The sequence below is a fragment of the Salvelinus fontinalis genome, chromosome 26 (genome assembly GCF_029448725.1).
Source record: "Salvelinus fontinalis isolate EN_2023a chromosome 26, ASM2944872v1, whole genome shotgun sequence".
NCBI classification, from domain to species: domain Eukaryota; kingdom Metazoa; phylum Chordata; class Actinopteri; order Salmoniformes; family Salmonidae; genus Salvelinus; species Salvelinus fontinalis.
In genome coordinates, this window is record NC_074690.1 from 36,966,469 (window position 1) to 36,984,083 (window position 17,615).

The 17,615-nt window shown below is 41.6% G+C and overlaps 1 protein-coding gene across 1 annotated transcript; it reads right to left on the minus strand.

Moving 5' to 3' along the window:
- Positions 1-306: 306 nt before the first annotated feature.
- ncstn (nicastrin) lies at positions 307-15,891 on the minus strand. The gene is made up of 17 exons (XM_055883711.1): positions 15,750-15,891; positions 15,113-15,214; positions 9,025-9,148; positions 8,775-8,893; positions 6,987-7,132; positions 6,687-6,831; positions 4,533-4,645; positions 3,706-3,858; positions 3,454-3,558; positions 3,256-3,333; positions 2,963-3,132; positions 2,741-2,843; positions 2,527-2,625; positions 2,244-2,331; positions 1,902-2,056; positions 1,549-1,761; positions 307-1,347 (listed from the first exon to the last, which is right to left on the minus strand). Exons 1-17 carry the CDS (start codon positions 15,805-15,807, stop codon positions 1,225-1,227), a joined length of 2,094 nt encoding a protein of 697 aa, XP_055739686.1. The 5' UTR covers positions 15,808-15,891; the 3' UTR covers positions 307-1,224.
- Between the last annotated feature and the right edge of the window lie 1,724 nt (positions 15,892-17,615).

The window sequence follows — 17,615 nt, forward strand, 5'->3', positions numbered from 1 at the left end:
GGTTGGTGGATTATTGCAACCAGGAGCCAGGAGGGAATAAGCAGGAAATCCAGAAACCTCCAACCAGGATTTCTGTAAAACCAAGGAATTTATTGAAAGTTCCCAGAATTTTGCAATAACTGTAACACCCTGCGCCCCCCCCCCCCCCCCCCCCCCCCCTTTTATTCTTGTGGAACCTCAAGGCTGATGTAGTAGCCTATTGTAGGCCCCCTATGTAGAACTACTACTCAGAAGAAGAAAAAAACACATATACCAAGCCATGCACTACACCACATGCCCGGAGAGAGTAGAGGAGCAACACTAGAGGATTGGAAAAGCCATGTTTATTTAGTTATCAAGGCAATAATCACATTTATTCCCCTGTTGGTCAGAGATCACCTTCACTTACAAACACACCCCGTATCATTTGACTTTTCCATCAATACATAAAAACCTCTGGGGGGCATGATCCTGCAAATTATTAATAGATTTAAAATAACAAAGTAGATTTTTATAGACTGCAAACAAAATAAAATAATACCATTTTGACATACACATTTTAATGCATATCAGGATGTGTTCAGACACTCAATTCTGATATTTTCTTCACTAATTGGTCTTTTGACCAATGAGATCAGCTCTGAAAAAGATCTGATGTAAATATAAGAATTGGGCTGCCTGTGTGAAAACAGCTGTAGTGGTCATTCAGCTAAACCCACATCCAAAGTCTATTTGCCAGACGTAAGGTTTCATTCTCCCTAGAAATTATAGATCAGTATACTACAGACAGAGAAAAGAAAGGTACTGCACATACTACAACCACATCCTCAACATATACACTTGCACACGCTTGCAAGCACTCACTCACCTCCCACTAACACACATTGCACGCACGCACGCAAGCACACACATTCAAACAAAGCTTAACGCCTACTTCATTGATACAGTAAACAAAACATTATTTGACTGAACAAAAAAATTAATATGAACATCTTTTACACTGGCATAGACCAGTGCAATCTGACCCTGATGAGTCCGGATGCATCCGGGCCAGTCAATTCCAGTTATGTGTTAAACCTCATCTGTGTAAATCCATCAGGCTCACACAGATAAAACAATCTATTCTGCTTAACTTCTTTGCCTGTCTGCCTATCGTGTGAAAAAAAAAAAAAAAAAATGCTGTTTGTTCCTGTTTGGTTGGGAGAGTAGTGGTCGCTGGTCACAGGTTAAAACGCCTGGAGGTAATCAATAGGCGGCGCTAGCGGGTTCCCTCGTGGAGCTGAAGAGGACATCTGCCTTGGTGCTGATGAAGTATGTCACCAGTAGGGATGTGAACAACACAGCCACTCCCACGCCTAAGGTCAGCATCTATGAGAGACAAATTAAGAGGAAGAAAGAGGTGAATACTGTAGGAGAAAAAACATGATTGTACTTGTCAATGAATTTGACACTATTTCCCTACCTAAACATGATAACTGGTTCAAACAGAAATCACTTGAACCGAAGCAACACAGCTGTAATTGATTAAACAGACGTGGATCATGGAAGGTAAGAAGACTGCAGTTTTACCTCCAAGTCCCGGCTCGCTACTAGGAAAATTCGAGCTTTGATGAACTTCCACCGTGATTCTGTCCACGTGGAATAGTCTTTAGAAGCATACTCTCCCAGCTCGAAGGCAGGGGACACTGCTTTGGTCAGGCGTACCGATGCACGTACGCAGAAAGAATCCCTCTGGGTGCTGTTGGGTGGGACAATGCCCTGAACCCAGAGATAGGAGTACATCTGCGAGAGAAACAGTGAATGAGTGTGGTGGGATTCCAGCACCATAGTGTACAAATAAACAATATATTTTTTTTCCCCCCCGGATGTAAACAGTGATACGTTATACATCTGCACACAGACAGATCCAGCGGCACACCTACCTGTCTGCTCTCGTTCGGCAGCTCATCTGGCTTCTGGCACTGACTCTGGGTGAGGTTGGTGGCTGCTCCAGTTAAATTGGCCAGGAGGTACTGGACCAGACGAGTTGGAGTGGAAGACATGACAACACCAACATAGTACTCTGGTGGGCTGGGCTCTAGGAGACAGAAAAATACAAAGCAATGAAGACCCAAGTACCCCAATACCTTCTTTATGGATGCAAGTGTGTCTGACTAGTAAACATGTACACATGCTCCATAGCTGCATGTGTGTTTATGACATTGGTAGAAGCAGACTGCGTCTGTAGGGTTAAAGGGTGTTTTCTAGTGTGAACTAAAACTCACTGAGAATGTTCTTTAGTTCTGGGGCCATCACTGCCTGAAACCAACTGTTGTTGGAACTAACCAGAAACCCATACAGCATCTGGGTGACCTGAGAGAGAGATTGAGTGTTTGGTCAAATAATTCTGCTTACTGTCCCAAAAACTTGAAATTTGAAAATATTTTAGATGCTGAGAATAAACAAGTGACTTATGTTAACAGAAATATTGACAGTCATGGAAAATAACAGACTATAACAGTATGACATGTACAACAGCTGAACAGGTAATCATTCATCGAGTCTCACTATTTTGGGGTCTGCCTTGATGGTGTTGACTTGGGAATCGTCTCCCCCGGCCTGCTTGTAGAGAGCACGTGCAACCACCGTAGCCACGTCAGTAAGGGACTGAAAGAGTAGAGGGAGGGAGGGAGAATACATTATTGTAACAATGGATCACGATGTAAAGGCAACTGTACCTACTGCAATGGATGGATCAGTGGGATTGCTCTGGTAAGAATACCTTTGCAGTTTCAGTCACAAACTCCAGCTGTTCCTCTGGACTCAAGTCAGATGGATAGGTCAGGTTCAGGTTAGCAGCATTGTCGTAAAAACTCTCATAGTACCTGTGCATGGGCAAACAGGACAGAACCCTCCTCACTACTAATGAAGAAATCAGACAAGATGAATATTGCCGTAATCAAAATGAACAGCAACGACAGACCATAGTCAAACACTGACTCACCTGTTGTTGAAAGCGGATTCGTGGTCTGCAAGCACAATCCCAGGGATTGGCTGAGCTCGCAGGAAACGCTGGAGGGAGGAGGGTGGGAGTGGCTGAGAGACATTAGGCTCAACCAATAAGAAGCTGAGCCCAGCCGTGGAGGACTGTAAATTTTTCACAAAATTCTTAACCTGAAACAGAGTAAGAGGTTGGGAAAAGTGGGTTGAGAGAAAGGATTTTAAAAAAGAGTATAGAAAAAAGACAGGTGGCCCAGGTAAGAGGCACAAAGAAAGAAAAAGAAAACGCTCCCTCACCTCGTCATTGACAGTGTCGTTACTCCTGGACACAGGGTCTGAGTGGAGAAAGAGGTTGGTGCCACTGTGCACGGCCACCTTACAAATAACATAAAAGATCCATCACTCAGTATTGGTTGATTGTATACCCATGTGTTTTACAAAAATATGCCTGCGTGTGTTTGAGTATTCAATGAGACTGTATACGCATGTCCTTACCTGACCAATCTCTAGTATTGAGTGAACATTGTCCAGGTCTATCACAAACTTGCCGTTCTCCATGTCGTAAACCATCCGAGAGCTGCCAATGTAGTCAAAGGTTTCCTGAAAGAGAGGAATAAGCGATCAACATCCTCGCTCATATAGTAAAACACTAAACAATACTGCTATATGATAGTGACCACATGGGACTCGTGCACCATAATTGACACATACTAGACTGACTTGCTTAGGGAGACAGAAGGAACTCACCCCTTGGAAGAAGGCAAAGAGGATATTCCGTGTGGGAGGGGCCTTGTGAGTGGCTTCACGCAGTGCCTGGGCAGCAGCAAGCAGAGTGACAAACCCGGAGATACTTCCCTCTGCTCCAGTTGAAACCTCCCAGAAAAATGCCCTGCTGTCCAGCTACAAAAACGGAGAGTGCAAGGTGTCCAGTCAATTGCTCATGAACTTCAAACAAGAAAGAAAACTATGTAAGGATTGTATAGGAAGGAAAATGGTACTGACCAAATTACCAAAGCAGTTTTTAAACTCCTTAAATCAAGATGTGTATACCACACACAGGAATGTGGCTCGTCTTGTATACCGTTTTGCATAAATTCCAAAAGGCTTATGCTGCGTTCATAACCAAGTGGGAAGGTGGTATTTACCACAGACGACTGGGAAGAATCTACTTGAACACACCTCCAACTCATAATTACTAGTGGGAAACTCGTCTATCATCCCTGAGCTCCGACTTCTCCCACATGCTGACCTCTGACGTTACCTACTAAGGAAATGGCCACGATAACAGAATTTTCTGCAGTTAAATGTAACAAAACAATATTTCTAAAAAGCAATCTATTAACATGGGGTTTGAACACCATTTTTTTACAAGCAAAATAGCTGTACTTTTAGTTTATTGTTTATGTAGCTTGTTGACCATTAGCCAATTGGTTTTCTCAACAAGCTCAAAGCATCCAACTGGTATTTACAACTGGTAATTACCACCTTTCCACTTGGTTATGAACACAGCATTAACACATCTGTGAACATGTGACAAGATGTGTAAGAGGGAGGCAGGTCTTTGTGTCACTTACCCTGGCTGCTGCTATAACAACGCTCTCGTTCTCCTTGTGGCCCAAGACGGTGTCGTTATAGGGCCGAATGGAACCCCAAACATTATAATCACCCAGAGGGTCACACACCATCTCTGTGAAAGAGGTAGATATGTGAGTGAGATATACACTGAGTGTACAATACATTAGGAACACCTTCCTAATATTAAGTTATACCCGTTTGCCCTCAGAAGAGCCTCAATTCTTCAGGGCATGGATTACAAGGTGTCGAAAGCGTTCCACAGGGATGCTGGCTCCTGTTGACTCCAATGTTTCCCACAGTTGTGTCAAGTTGATCGGATGTCCTTTGGGTGGTGGACCATTCTTGATACACACGGGAAACTGTGAAAAACCCAGCAGTGTTGCAGTTCTTGACACACCCTGTTCAAAAGCACTTAAATCTTTTGTCTTGCCCATTCACCCTCCATGTCTCACAATCCATGTCTCAAGGCTTAAAAATCCTTCGTTAACATGTCTCCTCCCCTTCATCGACACTGATTGGAGTGGATTTAACTGGTATTTAAAGGGATCAAAGCTTTCACCTGGTGAATCATCACTCAGTGTACATGATGGAATGTGTATACTAACTATTCACATATACACAATAATTAGAGCCATGGTTTTTATACTTTATTTTTTGCACTTTGCTTTTACCATTATTTCCAGCATTATCTACTAGGTTTGCTGCAGGTAGAAAGTCGGCTGACAAACCTAGCCACAATCCCAAATAGGCTTTGTGCGATTAAGATCTGCAGATATACGCCTCCCACATTTACACACATTAATTAAATTGACACAAGCCGTCTCCAATCAATCAATGTCTGGTTGTACGTGTGTGTTTGGTGGTGGGGGCAGGGGGGGGGGGGGGGGGGGGGGGAAATCGCCTGAGGCAGGCGAGGTGTAGCTCAGCGAATCTTAAATTGCACAAAGCCTATTATTTGGCAAGGAATATTATTTGTAGAGCAGTGATTCTTCACCTCACAATTCAAGATGCGCAGAGTACGCCTTCCATGGCTTAAGACGTCTGCATGCTTCCCAGCCGATACAGTTCGGAAGAGTTTGTGTATATGTTGTGACGATTTTGTTCGCTTTGGACTTTGGCAAGGCTTTTGTCGGCAGTTTGCCTCAACAACAAAGAAATGTGTGCCCAATCAGAAATCGGTATCCAAAGTCTACGCCCCTTTGTCTGATTGATAAAGAGTAGGGATTCTTCAGTAAAGTCTGTTGTCATTCAACAAGAGACGACTCATTTAAGCATTTTTTCAATGAGAAATTCTGCACCAAACATCTTACATGCTGACCACACCGCTCACACACGATTTACACACGTTTTTTTGCTGAGTTTATAACAATGCTTCAACTTGGTGATGCCTTATGGTAGAAACAAGCTCTAAAATGCCTGCGAAAGACATGACTCCGATGCATATGGGGATATATTGATTCCTCTCAATGACAATCTGAAGCTAAACTGCGCCTAGAATATTTAAGGAGATAAAAAAAGGACTATTCTGTCCCTATTAATTGAGCTTTTCTCTTTCTGAAAAGAGATGTTTGTTTAAACCCAGGCAGCTTTTAGGGAAGCACTTCTGTTGTTGGGTTATACAACAAACGAGTAGCCAGCAGTTAAAGCTTACAGTTTTCTGTGTCAGTAGAGCCTCTGTCTGGGTGCAAAGGTAACTTTTGAAAGTGCCGTGCTTCATAAGGATATCTAAGATGTAATTATTTTTGTCTCGCCTAGGGTGGCAGAACGTCCAGGGCATTGGTGATTTTATCAATGTAATCAGATAGAAAATATTAGGCTGTTATTGACATTGAACAGATTATATAGCCTACTAACCAGATGTGTTAAAAATTGTGTTTAATTTGTAGCATAGGCCTATGAGGGGGGAGTGTCAGATTCTGTCTCGGCTAGGGCAGCAGAAAATACAGGACCGGCCCTGCCCCGCCCCCACCAAACACAGAAGCACAACCAGACATTCCTTGATTGATTGAGACAATTAAAGAATGTTTCCTAGGATTTTCTACCTGCAGCAAACCTAGTGGATAAAACTGGAAATACTGGTAAAAGCAAAGTGCCTAAAAAGCATGGCCCTAACAATAATGTATCTCTGCTAACGACAGTGGCTGTTTGTGTACCTGGGTTGATGCTAAAGTTGATGTCGTTGCGTCTCATGCAGGTTGGAGTATTGGTGACTGCGTGCATGTGGGAGAAGAGCTGCATGGCACACAAAGGGTACTGCGGGACACTGCCGTTCACTGCGCGATTATGGTCCAAGTAGCACTGCAAGTAGAGTGGATACATGTATCAGAATGAAGGGTACAATTTCAATACACAGAAATACTGTAGGATGTTCTTCGGATAAAGACAGTTAATGGTCATTAAGTGACATGATATTAATCCTGACTGGGTTGTGACAGCTTGAAGTGATCCCTCACCTGTTTGATGAACTCTGTTTCGTTGTCTTCTTTCAGGGAGAAGACAGGGAAGTCAAATTCCTCATAGGATAGACCGTTCCCCAGAGGGTTCCATACAGTAGTGTTACAGTGTGCCAAATTAGGACCATAGTTGTCAGAGTATACACCTGAGGAAAAAGTAAACCAAGTAAAACAAATGACGTTTAAAAAGCACCCCAGTTAGAAAAGATCACATACAGTACCAGTCAAAAGTTGACATCTACTCATTCAACAGTTTGTCTTTATTTTGACTATTTTCTGCATTGCACACTAACAGTGAAGACATCAAAACGATGAAATAACACATATGAAATCATGTAATCCCCCCCTAAAAAGTGTTAAATCCAAATATATTTTTGATTCTTCAAAGTAGCCACCCTTTGCCTTGATGACAGCTTTGCACACTCTTGGCATTCTCTCAACCAGATTCACCTGGAATGCTTTTCCAACAGTCTTGAAGGAGTTCCCACATATGCTGAGCACTTGTTTTTGGTGCTTTTCCTTCACTATGCGGTCCAACTCATCCCAAACCATCTCAAATTGGGTTGAGGTCGGCTGAGTGTGGAGGCCAGGTCATCTGATGCAGCACTCCATCAATCTCCTTCTTGGTCAAATAGCCCATACACAGCCTGGAGGTGTGTTGGGTCATTGTCCTGTTGAAAAACAAATGATAGTGGGACTATGCACAAACCAGATGGGAAATCGCTGAAGAATGATGTGGTAGCCATGCTGGTTAGGTGTGCCTTGAATTCTAAATAAATCACTGACAGTGTCACCAGCATAGCACCCCCACACAATCACACCTCCTTCTCCATGCTTCACGGTGGGAATTACACATGCGGAGATAATCCGTTCACCTACTCTGCATCTCACAAAGACATGGAAGTTGGAACCAAAAATCTCAAATTTGGACTCGTCAGACCAAAGGACAGATTTCCACCAGTCTAATGTCCATTGCTCACGTTTCTTGGCCCAAGCAAGTCTCTTCTTCTTATTGGTGTCCTTTAGTAGTGGTTTCTTTGCAGCAATTCGACCATTAAGGCCTGATTCACGCAGTCTCCTCTGAACCATTTATTTGGGCTGCAATTTCTGAGGCTGGTAACTCTAATGAACGCATCCTTTGCAGCAGAGGTAACTCAGTCTTCCTTTCCTGTGGCAGTCCTCATGAGAGACAGTTTCATCATAGCGCTTGATGGTTTTTGCGACTGCAATTGAAGAAATGTTCAAAGCTCTTCAAATTTTTCGGATTGACTGACCTTCACGTCTTAAAGTAATGGACTGTCGTTTCTCTTTGCATATTTGAGCTGCTCTTGCCATGATATGGACTTGGTCTTTTACCAAATAGGGTTATCTTCTGTATACCACCCCTACCTTGTCACAACACAATTGATTAGCTCAAACGCATTACGGAAAGAAATTCCACAAATGAAATTTTAACAAGGCACACCTGTTAAATGAAATGCATTCCAGGTGACCACCTCATGAAGCTGGTTGAGAGAATGCCAAGAGTGTGCAAAGCTGTCAAGGCAAAGGGTGGCTACTTTGAAGAAACTCAAATATAACATGTATTTTGTTTAACACTTTTTTGGTTACTACATCATTCCATGTGTTATTTCATAGTTTTGATGTCTTCACTATTATTCTACAATGTCGAAAATAGTAAAAAAAAGAGAAAAAAGAAAAACCCTTGAATGAGTAGGTGTGTCCAAACTTTTGACTGGTACTCTAGTCCTTTTGACGGACTGGAGTCCTAACGTCTGATCCACCTACCTGTGTTCTCATTGGGACATGTCGTGTGTGGCGAGAACTCTGGTGGGCTAGTATTTGGGACCACCACTGCAACCCCAGCTACCCTATTGGATTCATTCTTCATCTTCATCATGATGGACCTGTAGAGAGAAGACAATCCTTGAGCGTGACAGGGCTACTAGGACATGGATCATATCATTGTGCGGCTGTGATGAACAATATTCACTGTGAGTGAGTGTGTTAAATGTTTTTGGCTGTGTGTGTAGCCTACCTGGTGAAGAGGGATGATTCCAACAGAACCATATAAGGAGGATTGGGTCCTTTGCTCAAAGGCCATTCGAGATCTGCCTCAGACTCCAAGACATGGATCACACCTGTATCACCTGATATCGAGGCTGACACACAGGATAGAGAAAACGCTTGTCTTAGTATGCAAATCTTCGATCTGTATTCCAGCATTACGAAAAGTAATGCTTGGTTAGAAACCACAGTCAGTGTTTCCCCTGTATTAATTTAGCAGCGGCATACCGCTGCTGCTAAATTGTTGCCGCCACCCACATAAAAATAAAAATAAACATTTTCAGGAGGGAAAAATGCATTCAGTGTAAACTTAAAACCTGTCAGAAAGTTTGTAGAAAAGATAATTGACTTATATATATTTTTATAATCTCAACTTTTAAGAACTAGAAATCACCAAAATAAAAGCTAAAACAATGAAACCAATAAAATAGACTATGAATTTAGGAGTACTATTGGCATGGACGGATTACCGCGACCGGGCACGCAGGCCACATGCCCAAATTGGGGTCCTTGTTGATTTTGTTGTTTGAGCATAAAAACACAAAATTAGCCATGGCAAAATGTGTAGAATTGCAGAAAAAAAGTTATTGAAAAACTGCAACATTCTCTCTCAGCTCCATGCAGTCTTCAACCAGGATCTCAGCGATCACTGCCTCATTGCCTGCATCCGTGGTCAAACGACCACCCCTAATTACAGTCAAAAACGCCCTAAAACACTTCAGCGAGCAGGCCTTTCTAATCAACCTGGCCTGGGTATTCTGGAAAGATATTGACCTCATTCCGTCAGTAGAGGATGCCTGGTTATTCTTTAAAACCTCTTGGCGCACAGATCCCTTTAGCGGGATAATTTTTGTCAACATCCGCTGAATTGCCAAATTCAAATTAAATTACTAAAAATATTAAATTTTCATGAAATCAAAAGTGCAATATACCAAAACACAGCTTGCTTGCTGTTAATCCACCTGGCGTTTCAGATTTTGAAAATAAGCTTTACAGCGAAAGCAAACCAAGCGTTTGTGTGAGGACATCGATCAGTAGACAAAACATTACAAACAGCTAGCAGCAAAGTAGCTTGGTCACGAAAGTCAGAAAAGCAATAAAATGAATTGCTTACCTTTGATGATCTGCACTCACGAGACTCCCAGTTACACAATAAATGTTCGTTTTGTTCAATAAAGATAATTTTTATATCCAAAAACCTCCATTTGGTTGGCGCGTTTTGTTGAGTAATCCACAGGCTCGTGCAGGTCATGACGGGCAGACAAAAATTCCAAATAGTATCCCTAAAGTTTGTAGAAACATGTCAAACGTTTTCTTATAATCAATCCTTGGGTTGTTTTTAACCTAAATAATCGATAATATTTCAACCGAACGGTAAACTATTCAATACAAGCGAGAAAGAAAATGTCTAGCTACCACTGTCGCGCGCATGAACTAATCGAAGGACATCTGGCAGTCCACTGACGCGATGTGATAAATCTCTCATTTTTCAGAATAAAGGCTTGAAACTATGTCTAAAGACTGTTCACACCCAGTGGAAGCCATAGGAAAGGGTATCTGGTTGATATCCCTTCAAATGGAGGAAAGGCAGGCAATGGAACAGGGATTTTTCAAAATAAGAGGCACTTCCTGGTTGGATTTCCTCTTGTTTTTGCCTGCAAAATCAGTTCTGTTATACTCACAGACAATATTTTGACAGTTTTGGAAACTTTAGAGTGTTTTCTATCCTAATCTGCCAATTATATGCATATTCTAGCATCTGGGCCTGAGAAATAGGCAGTTTACTTTGGGAACATTATTTTTCCAAACATAAAAATACTGCCCCCTAGCTTCAAGAGGTTTTAAAAGTGCTTTCCTCACCATCTTAAATAAGCATGCCCCATTCAAAAAAAACTGAACCAGGAACAGATGTAGCCCTTGGTTCACTCCAGACCTAACTGCCCTTGACCAGTGTAACAGGGTTATATTGGTGATTCCCCTTGCCACTTTATTGTTAAGCCAATGGGTTTTTGGTTTTGTCTTGCCTTCACCTACTCAACATGGCATCTTATTGGCTGGTTTGCGTAGCTTGCTTACGGGGGAGGATGTTTCAGTTAGAATCATCCCAGTGAACAAGCACCAAACCAGCGGTAAGTTGTTGGTTGCAAAGCACTGTACGTCAAAAGTGATTTTTATACTCCCAAGTGATGATTTAAATGTGCAATTTATATCAATTTGTTTGTAAATGTTATTCGAAACATCACACATAAGATGCAGCGTTTTTTGGTGAATATTTGTTGTAGAGAATTCCCTCTAATACTAGCTAGCAACTTACTGTGTCTGGTGGGGGGGGGTTATATATTTTGTACAGTGCGTGAGTGCAGAGTTGGATGGTGAGCCATGCATTGCATGACGTGCAATTTTGTGCTGTTTCTATCAGGTACATTTTTCAAATTATTATATTGTAATTGTTGTATTATTTTGGTAACTACATTGCCCAGTGAACAAGCCCCAAACCAGCGTGCGTGAGTGCAGAGTTGGATGGTGAGCCGTGCATTGCATGACGTGCAATTTTGTGCTGTTTCTATCAGAATAAAGCTCCATGACTGGTGCTACAAGTTGGAATTTGTGTCGATGATTGATTGTACACAATGCAAGAAGAGTACTGTTACACCAGCACAAAAACATCCTGTGGCATACTGCATTCGCATCGAATAGCCCCCACGATATGCAACCTTTCAGGGAAGTTAGGAACCAATACACACAGGCAGTTAGGAAAGCAAAAGCTAGCTTTTCAAACAGAAATTTGCATCCTGTAGCACAAACTCCAAAAAGTTTGGTTACACTGTAAAGTCCATGGAGAATAAGAGCACCTCCTTCCAGCTGCCCACTGCACTGAGGATAGGAAACACTGTCACCACCGATAAATCCACGATAATCGAGAATTTCAATAAGCATTTTTCAACGGCTGGGCATGCTTTCCACCTGGCTACCCCTACCCCAGTCAACAGCTCTGCATCCCCACAGCAACTTGCCCAAGCCTCCCCCATTTCTCCTTCACCCAAATCCAGATAGCTGATGTTCGGAAAGAGCTTCAAAATCTGGACCCCTACAAATCAGCTGGGCAAGACAATCTGGACCCTCTCTTTCTAAAATTATCAGCCACAATTGTTGCAACCCCTATTACTAGCCTGTTCAACCTCTCTCTAAAGGTCTTCGAAAGCCAAGTTAACAAACAGATCACCGACAATTTCGAATCCCGCCGTACCTTCGCCGCTATGCAATCTGGTTTCCGAGCTGTTCATGGGTGCACCTCAGCCATGCTCAATGTCCTAAACGATATCATAACCGCCATCGACAAAAGACAATACTGTGCAGCCGTATCCATTGACCTGACCAAGGCTTTTGACTCTGTCAATCACCACATTCTTATCGGGAGACTCAATAGCCTTGGTTTCTCAAATGACTGCCTCGCCTGGTTCACCAAATACTTCTCAGACAGAGTTCAGTGTGTCAAATCGGAGGGCCTGTTGTCCGGAACTCTGGCAGTCTCTATGGGGGTGCCACAGGGTTCAATTCTCGGGCCGACTCTTTTCTCTGTATACATCAATGATGTCGCTCTTGCAGCTGGTGATTCTCTGATCCACCTCTACACAGACGACACCATTCTGTATACGTCTGGCCCTTCTTTGGACACGTTTTCTCCAGACGAGTTTCAATGCCATACAACTCTCCTTCCGTGGCTTCCCAACTGCTCTTAAATGCAAGTAAAACTAAATGCATGCTCTTCAACCGATCGCTGCCCTCACCTGCACGCCTGCCTAGCATCACTACTCTGGACGGCTCTGACTTAGAATATGTGGACAACTACAAATACCTAGGTGTCTGGTGAGACTGTAAACTTTCCTTCCAGACTCATATTAAGCATCTCCAATCCAAAATTAAATCTAGAATCGGCTTCCTATTTTGCAAGAAAGCCTCCTTCACTCATGCTGCCAAACATACCCACGTAAAACTGACTATCCTACCAATCCTTGACTTCGGAGATGTCATTTACAAAATAGCCTCCAACACTCTACTCAGCAAATTGGATGCAGTCTATCACAGTGCCATCTGTTGTCACCAAAGCCCCATATACTACCCACCACTGCGACCTGTATGATCTCGTTGGCTGGCCCTCGCTTCATATTCGTCGCCAAACCCACTGGCTCCAGGTCATCTATAAGTCTTTGCTAGGTAAATCCCTGCCTTATCTCAGCTCACTGGTCACCATAGCACGCCCTCCAGCAGGTATATTTCACTGGTCACCCCCAAAGCCAATTCCTCCTTTGGCCACCTTTCCTTCCAGTTCTTTGCTGCCAATGAGTGGAACGAATTGCAAAAATCACTGACGCTGGAGACTCATATCTCCCTCACTAACTTTAGGCATCAGCTATCAGAGCAGCTTACAGATCAATGCACCTGTACATAACTGTTATGGGATTTTTATGAATAATGACTAAATTATGTATACATTTAAACTTATAACTAAACAGAATACAACTATGTTACTGTGTGGATGTATGAATCTTATTATAATCATAATACTGAATATAATGTGTGTAGTTTTAGTCAAGAATTAGAACAAGGACTTTCTGTTCCTTGTTAGAAACTAATGGAGCTATCGTCAGACTGGCTGGAATGCTGTGTTGCTTACAGGACATTCTGTCTCTACCCAGGGAGGGGAGAGACCTTGGGCTAGTAGTAGATTGTTTAACAGGTGGCAGACAATGTGGGAAGGCTTGTGAACTATATTGTCATTGTATCCGAGAGGAGGAAGGACATTTTAAAAACCTATGACGTCATTTTTTATTATATAACCTGATGTAAATTGTACTATGATCAGAGCTCTCGAAAATAAACGCCACCGATTAATTATGAGACTGGTCTCTGTTCATTTTATGCAAATAAGTATCTTACAAATTCTTAGAAACAGACAGTGTTTTAATTGAACATATAGGAAATACATTCCTCTAACAATAGCCCATCTTTAAAATTGCCCATCCAACTACCTCATCACCATATTGTTATAGTTTTTTACATTTTTGCTCCTTTGCACCCCAGTATCTCTACTTGCACATTCATCTGCTGCACATCTATCACTCCAGTGTAAATTTGCTAAATTGTAATTATTTCGCCACTACGGCCTATTTATTGCATTACCTCGCTAATTTTACTTCAATTTTCACACGCTGTATATAGATTTTTCCTATTGTGTTATTGACTGTACATTTGTTTATTCCATGTGTAACTCTGTTGTTGTTTGTGTTGCACTGCTTTGCTTTATCTTGGCCAGGTCAGTTGTAAATGAGAACTTGTTCTCAACTGGCTTACCTGGTTAAATAAAACGTGAAATAAAAAATAAATAAAAACAAGAGAAAAAAATGGAATTACAGGAAAGTAGCCCCTTTTAGATACAGAAAAAGGCTTGCTTAGGTCTACAGGGTGCAAATCTGTCATCAAGGCAAAGGGTGGCTACTTTGACAAATCTCACATATAAAATATATTTTGATTTGTTTAACACGTTTTTGGTTACTACATGATTCCATGTGTGTTATTTCATAGTTTTGATGTCTTCACTATTATTCTACAATGTAGAATAGTTAAAAAAAATAAAAAATCTGGAATGAGTAGGAGTGTACAAAGTTGACTGATACAGTATATAAACTTAGCAGAATTGGTCAGGAGCCCGTAAAACAGCTGCTATGCAATGCAGCGCCATCTTACACGCACACACACAGTCTCACATGTTGAGCTCTCTAGCATCTTGAAAGTGTGCCACGGTAGGAGTATTAGGCCTATTTAATGTTTTTTTTATTTATTTTTATGCTATCGTAAAAGAATCAACCGTAAAAAAAAATTGGACCAATATGTACTTGTGTTCATTTCTGAGAGGGGGGGGGGGCTAGAGATAGATGGTTTAAGCATCCATTAGATTTGAATTCATTTTGGAGTAGAATGTCCTTTTAAAAAGTCACTGGAAATGACACCCACATTCCTTCTACAAAGAAATCCAGTGTGTGTCATGCTATGTCACTCACACTGGCAGCCAATCTGATGTGTAGCATTGAGCAGTCGAACGCATGGTACAGTGTTATTCAGCTCCACATAAATCTTCTGCTCAACAGAGTTACAGCTCACATCTGAAAGACAAAAGAAAAATACAATTGAAGTGGCCAGTTTCTGTAGTCATGTATTCCCATTCCCAAAACACCTAACCATATTGCTAAACATCCAATGTGCTTTCATCCAGTCATCCTGAAGCCTATAATGCCTGTATAGCCACCCACTCACTGTTTGACTTAAGATCACGAGTTACAGTAGCTATCAGTTTTACAATCGTGTTAACTAGCCAGCTGGCTAACCTAGCTAAGTGCATCTCATACGGGACTTCAACAAACTAGCTACATAACGTTAATTGTGTTTGTCGAAGAGTGTAATGGGGTAAAAATATGACCTCACTGTCAGCATTATCGTTGTAACTGGCTAGAATTTAGATGTAGCCTTGGGCTCTAAGCTAGCTACTATACCATTTACAGTAACGTTAGCTGCGAGTTACAATGGAAATAGCCAATGCAATCGCCCAACAAAGAGGATAACTTGCTAAGCCAAACTAAAACGGTAATTATAGGTAACTGAACGTATGTAGCTAGTATTATAAACAAAGGGTAAACTTACTTTTGTAAACCCAACAAACGAAGAATATTATAGCCCATTTCGACGATTCCAAACCCATCTTCCTGGTTTCAGAAACAACGCTGTGAAACCATAGATATTAAAACCAAGAGGTAGGACTACGTGGATGACGTCAGCGCTATGGGAACACTCCCAATGGCGCATGAAGCCGGAATTATTTTAATTTGAAGCGCTCCGTATAGTCTACCACCTTGTGGCATGAATGAGAATTGGAAGCTTGAGCAGAGAGTTTCTGTCTTTGCGTGTAGTCCTCAAACCCAGAAATCTGTGACCTGGTTCGCTCAGGCATATGGTTAAAATGAATGGTGAAAGAATAGGTTTTTAGAATAAACTCCGAAAATAAGGTCTGAGGTTAACACAAGATTATCTCATAGAAGAAAACGTATAAGATATCATAAAACTGTGTTTACCACACACCTTAATTTCGGCGTTTATCCAAAAAGTCATTAACTAACTCCACCATGTCGGTCAGAGTTAGTGCCTACAAAAAAACGTCATTACTATTTATTTCTATAGAGCACTCAGGCTTGTAGTCCTAAAAATAGGACATGATTTACGTCTGGTTCGTTCAGGCATTCCTATGGGGAAAATGTATGGGTAAAGAATAGAGTTTTGGAATAAACAACGAAAATAAGGTCTGAGGTTAACACAGACTTATGAGATCTTCTAAGTTTTGTTCTATGAGATAATGTCGTTCAGTTAACATGACCTTTATGAATTATGAAGCCTTTTTATGCTTTCTAAATTACATAAATGTTTTTTAAAAATCACAGAAAGTGATGTTAGCTAATTAAGATTATCTGATTAAACAAAACATATAAGATCTCCTAAGCCTGTGTTTACCACATACCTTATTTTCAGTGTTTATTAAAAAAAAAACTACAAAAACTCCATGAATTTTCCCATAGGCTTTGTTCATGGCGGACTTAGTGCCTTCAAAAAGACGCCATTACTATTGCTCTCTATGGCCCAATTTTTTTTCTAAGGATCATGGTGAAATAGTTGTAACTAGCAAAGGATGTCGTAATTCTCATCCTGCCTGAGAAAGTTAACCTTAATGTCTATGGGCGCGTTTGAGTGGTCAGCCGAAAGTAGCCGTCTGTAGACGGATGCTGACGGAAGTCGACAAGTAAAGCTTGAGGAGGTACATATCCACCGACAGCTATTTCTGCTATTTCTAGGAAACGCGACAATGGCAGGCATGGCATTCACCTTTGTTATTGCCCATGAAGTGGATGCTATTGAAATGTAACTTCTACGCAAAGCAGAACATGATCAACATGGTCCAAGGAATTAATATCCTGATGATAAGAAAATTAGATACCAGCCCAAGCTCTTTTTAACATTCACAAAACTTGTTTTGTATTTTTGTGACAGTTTTCTCAAAATATAACCAGGTAGTGAGTGCATTGGCTACTAGAATGACAGAGGTGTTTTTGCAGCATATGGGATATGCTTGGTTGTTTGCCATTGAGCGGAAAGGAAGAAAGAACTCTCTAGGAAAAATACATGTGGAGTTGTATGTTTCCTGATTAACTGCTCATGTTGTGATTGTGGTAATGTACAGGAACTGAAGTTCTTTTGTTCTCCCGATCTGGAATACCTCACCCTCAAATGCCGTCCGCATTACCACCCGAGTGAATTATCTTCGGTCATAGTCACTGCCATGGATATTCACCCCCAAGCCGACACCGCAACGGATCTCAAAGAACTACACTGGACTTTGTGCAAACTGGAAACCGCATATCCTGAGGTTGCATTTATTGTATTTGGGGTCATTAATAAAGGAAATCTGAGGAAAATGCTACCGAAATTTTATCAACACATCTCCTGTGCTACTTGTTCATA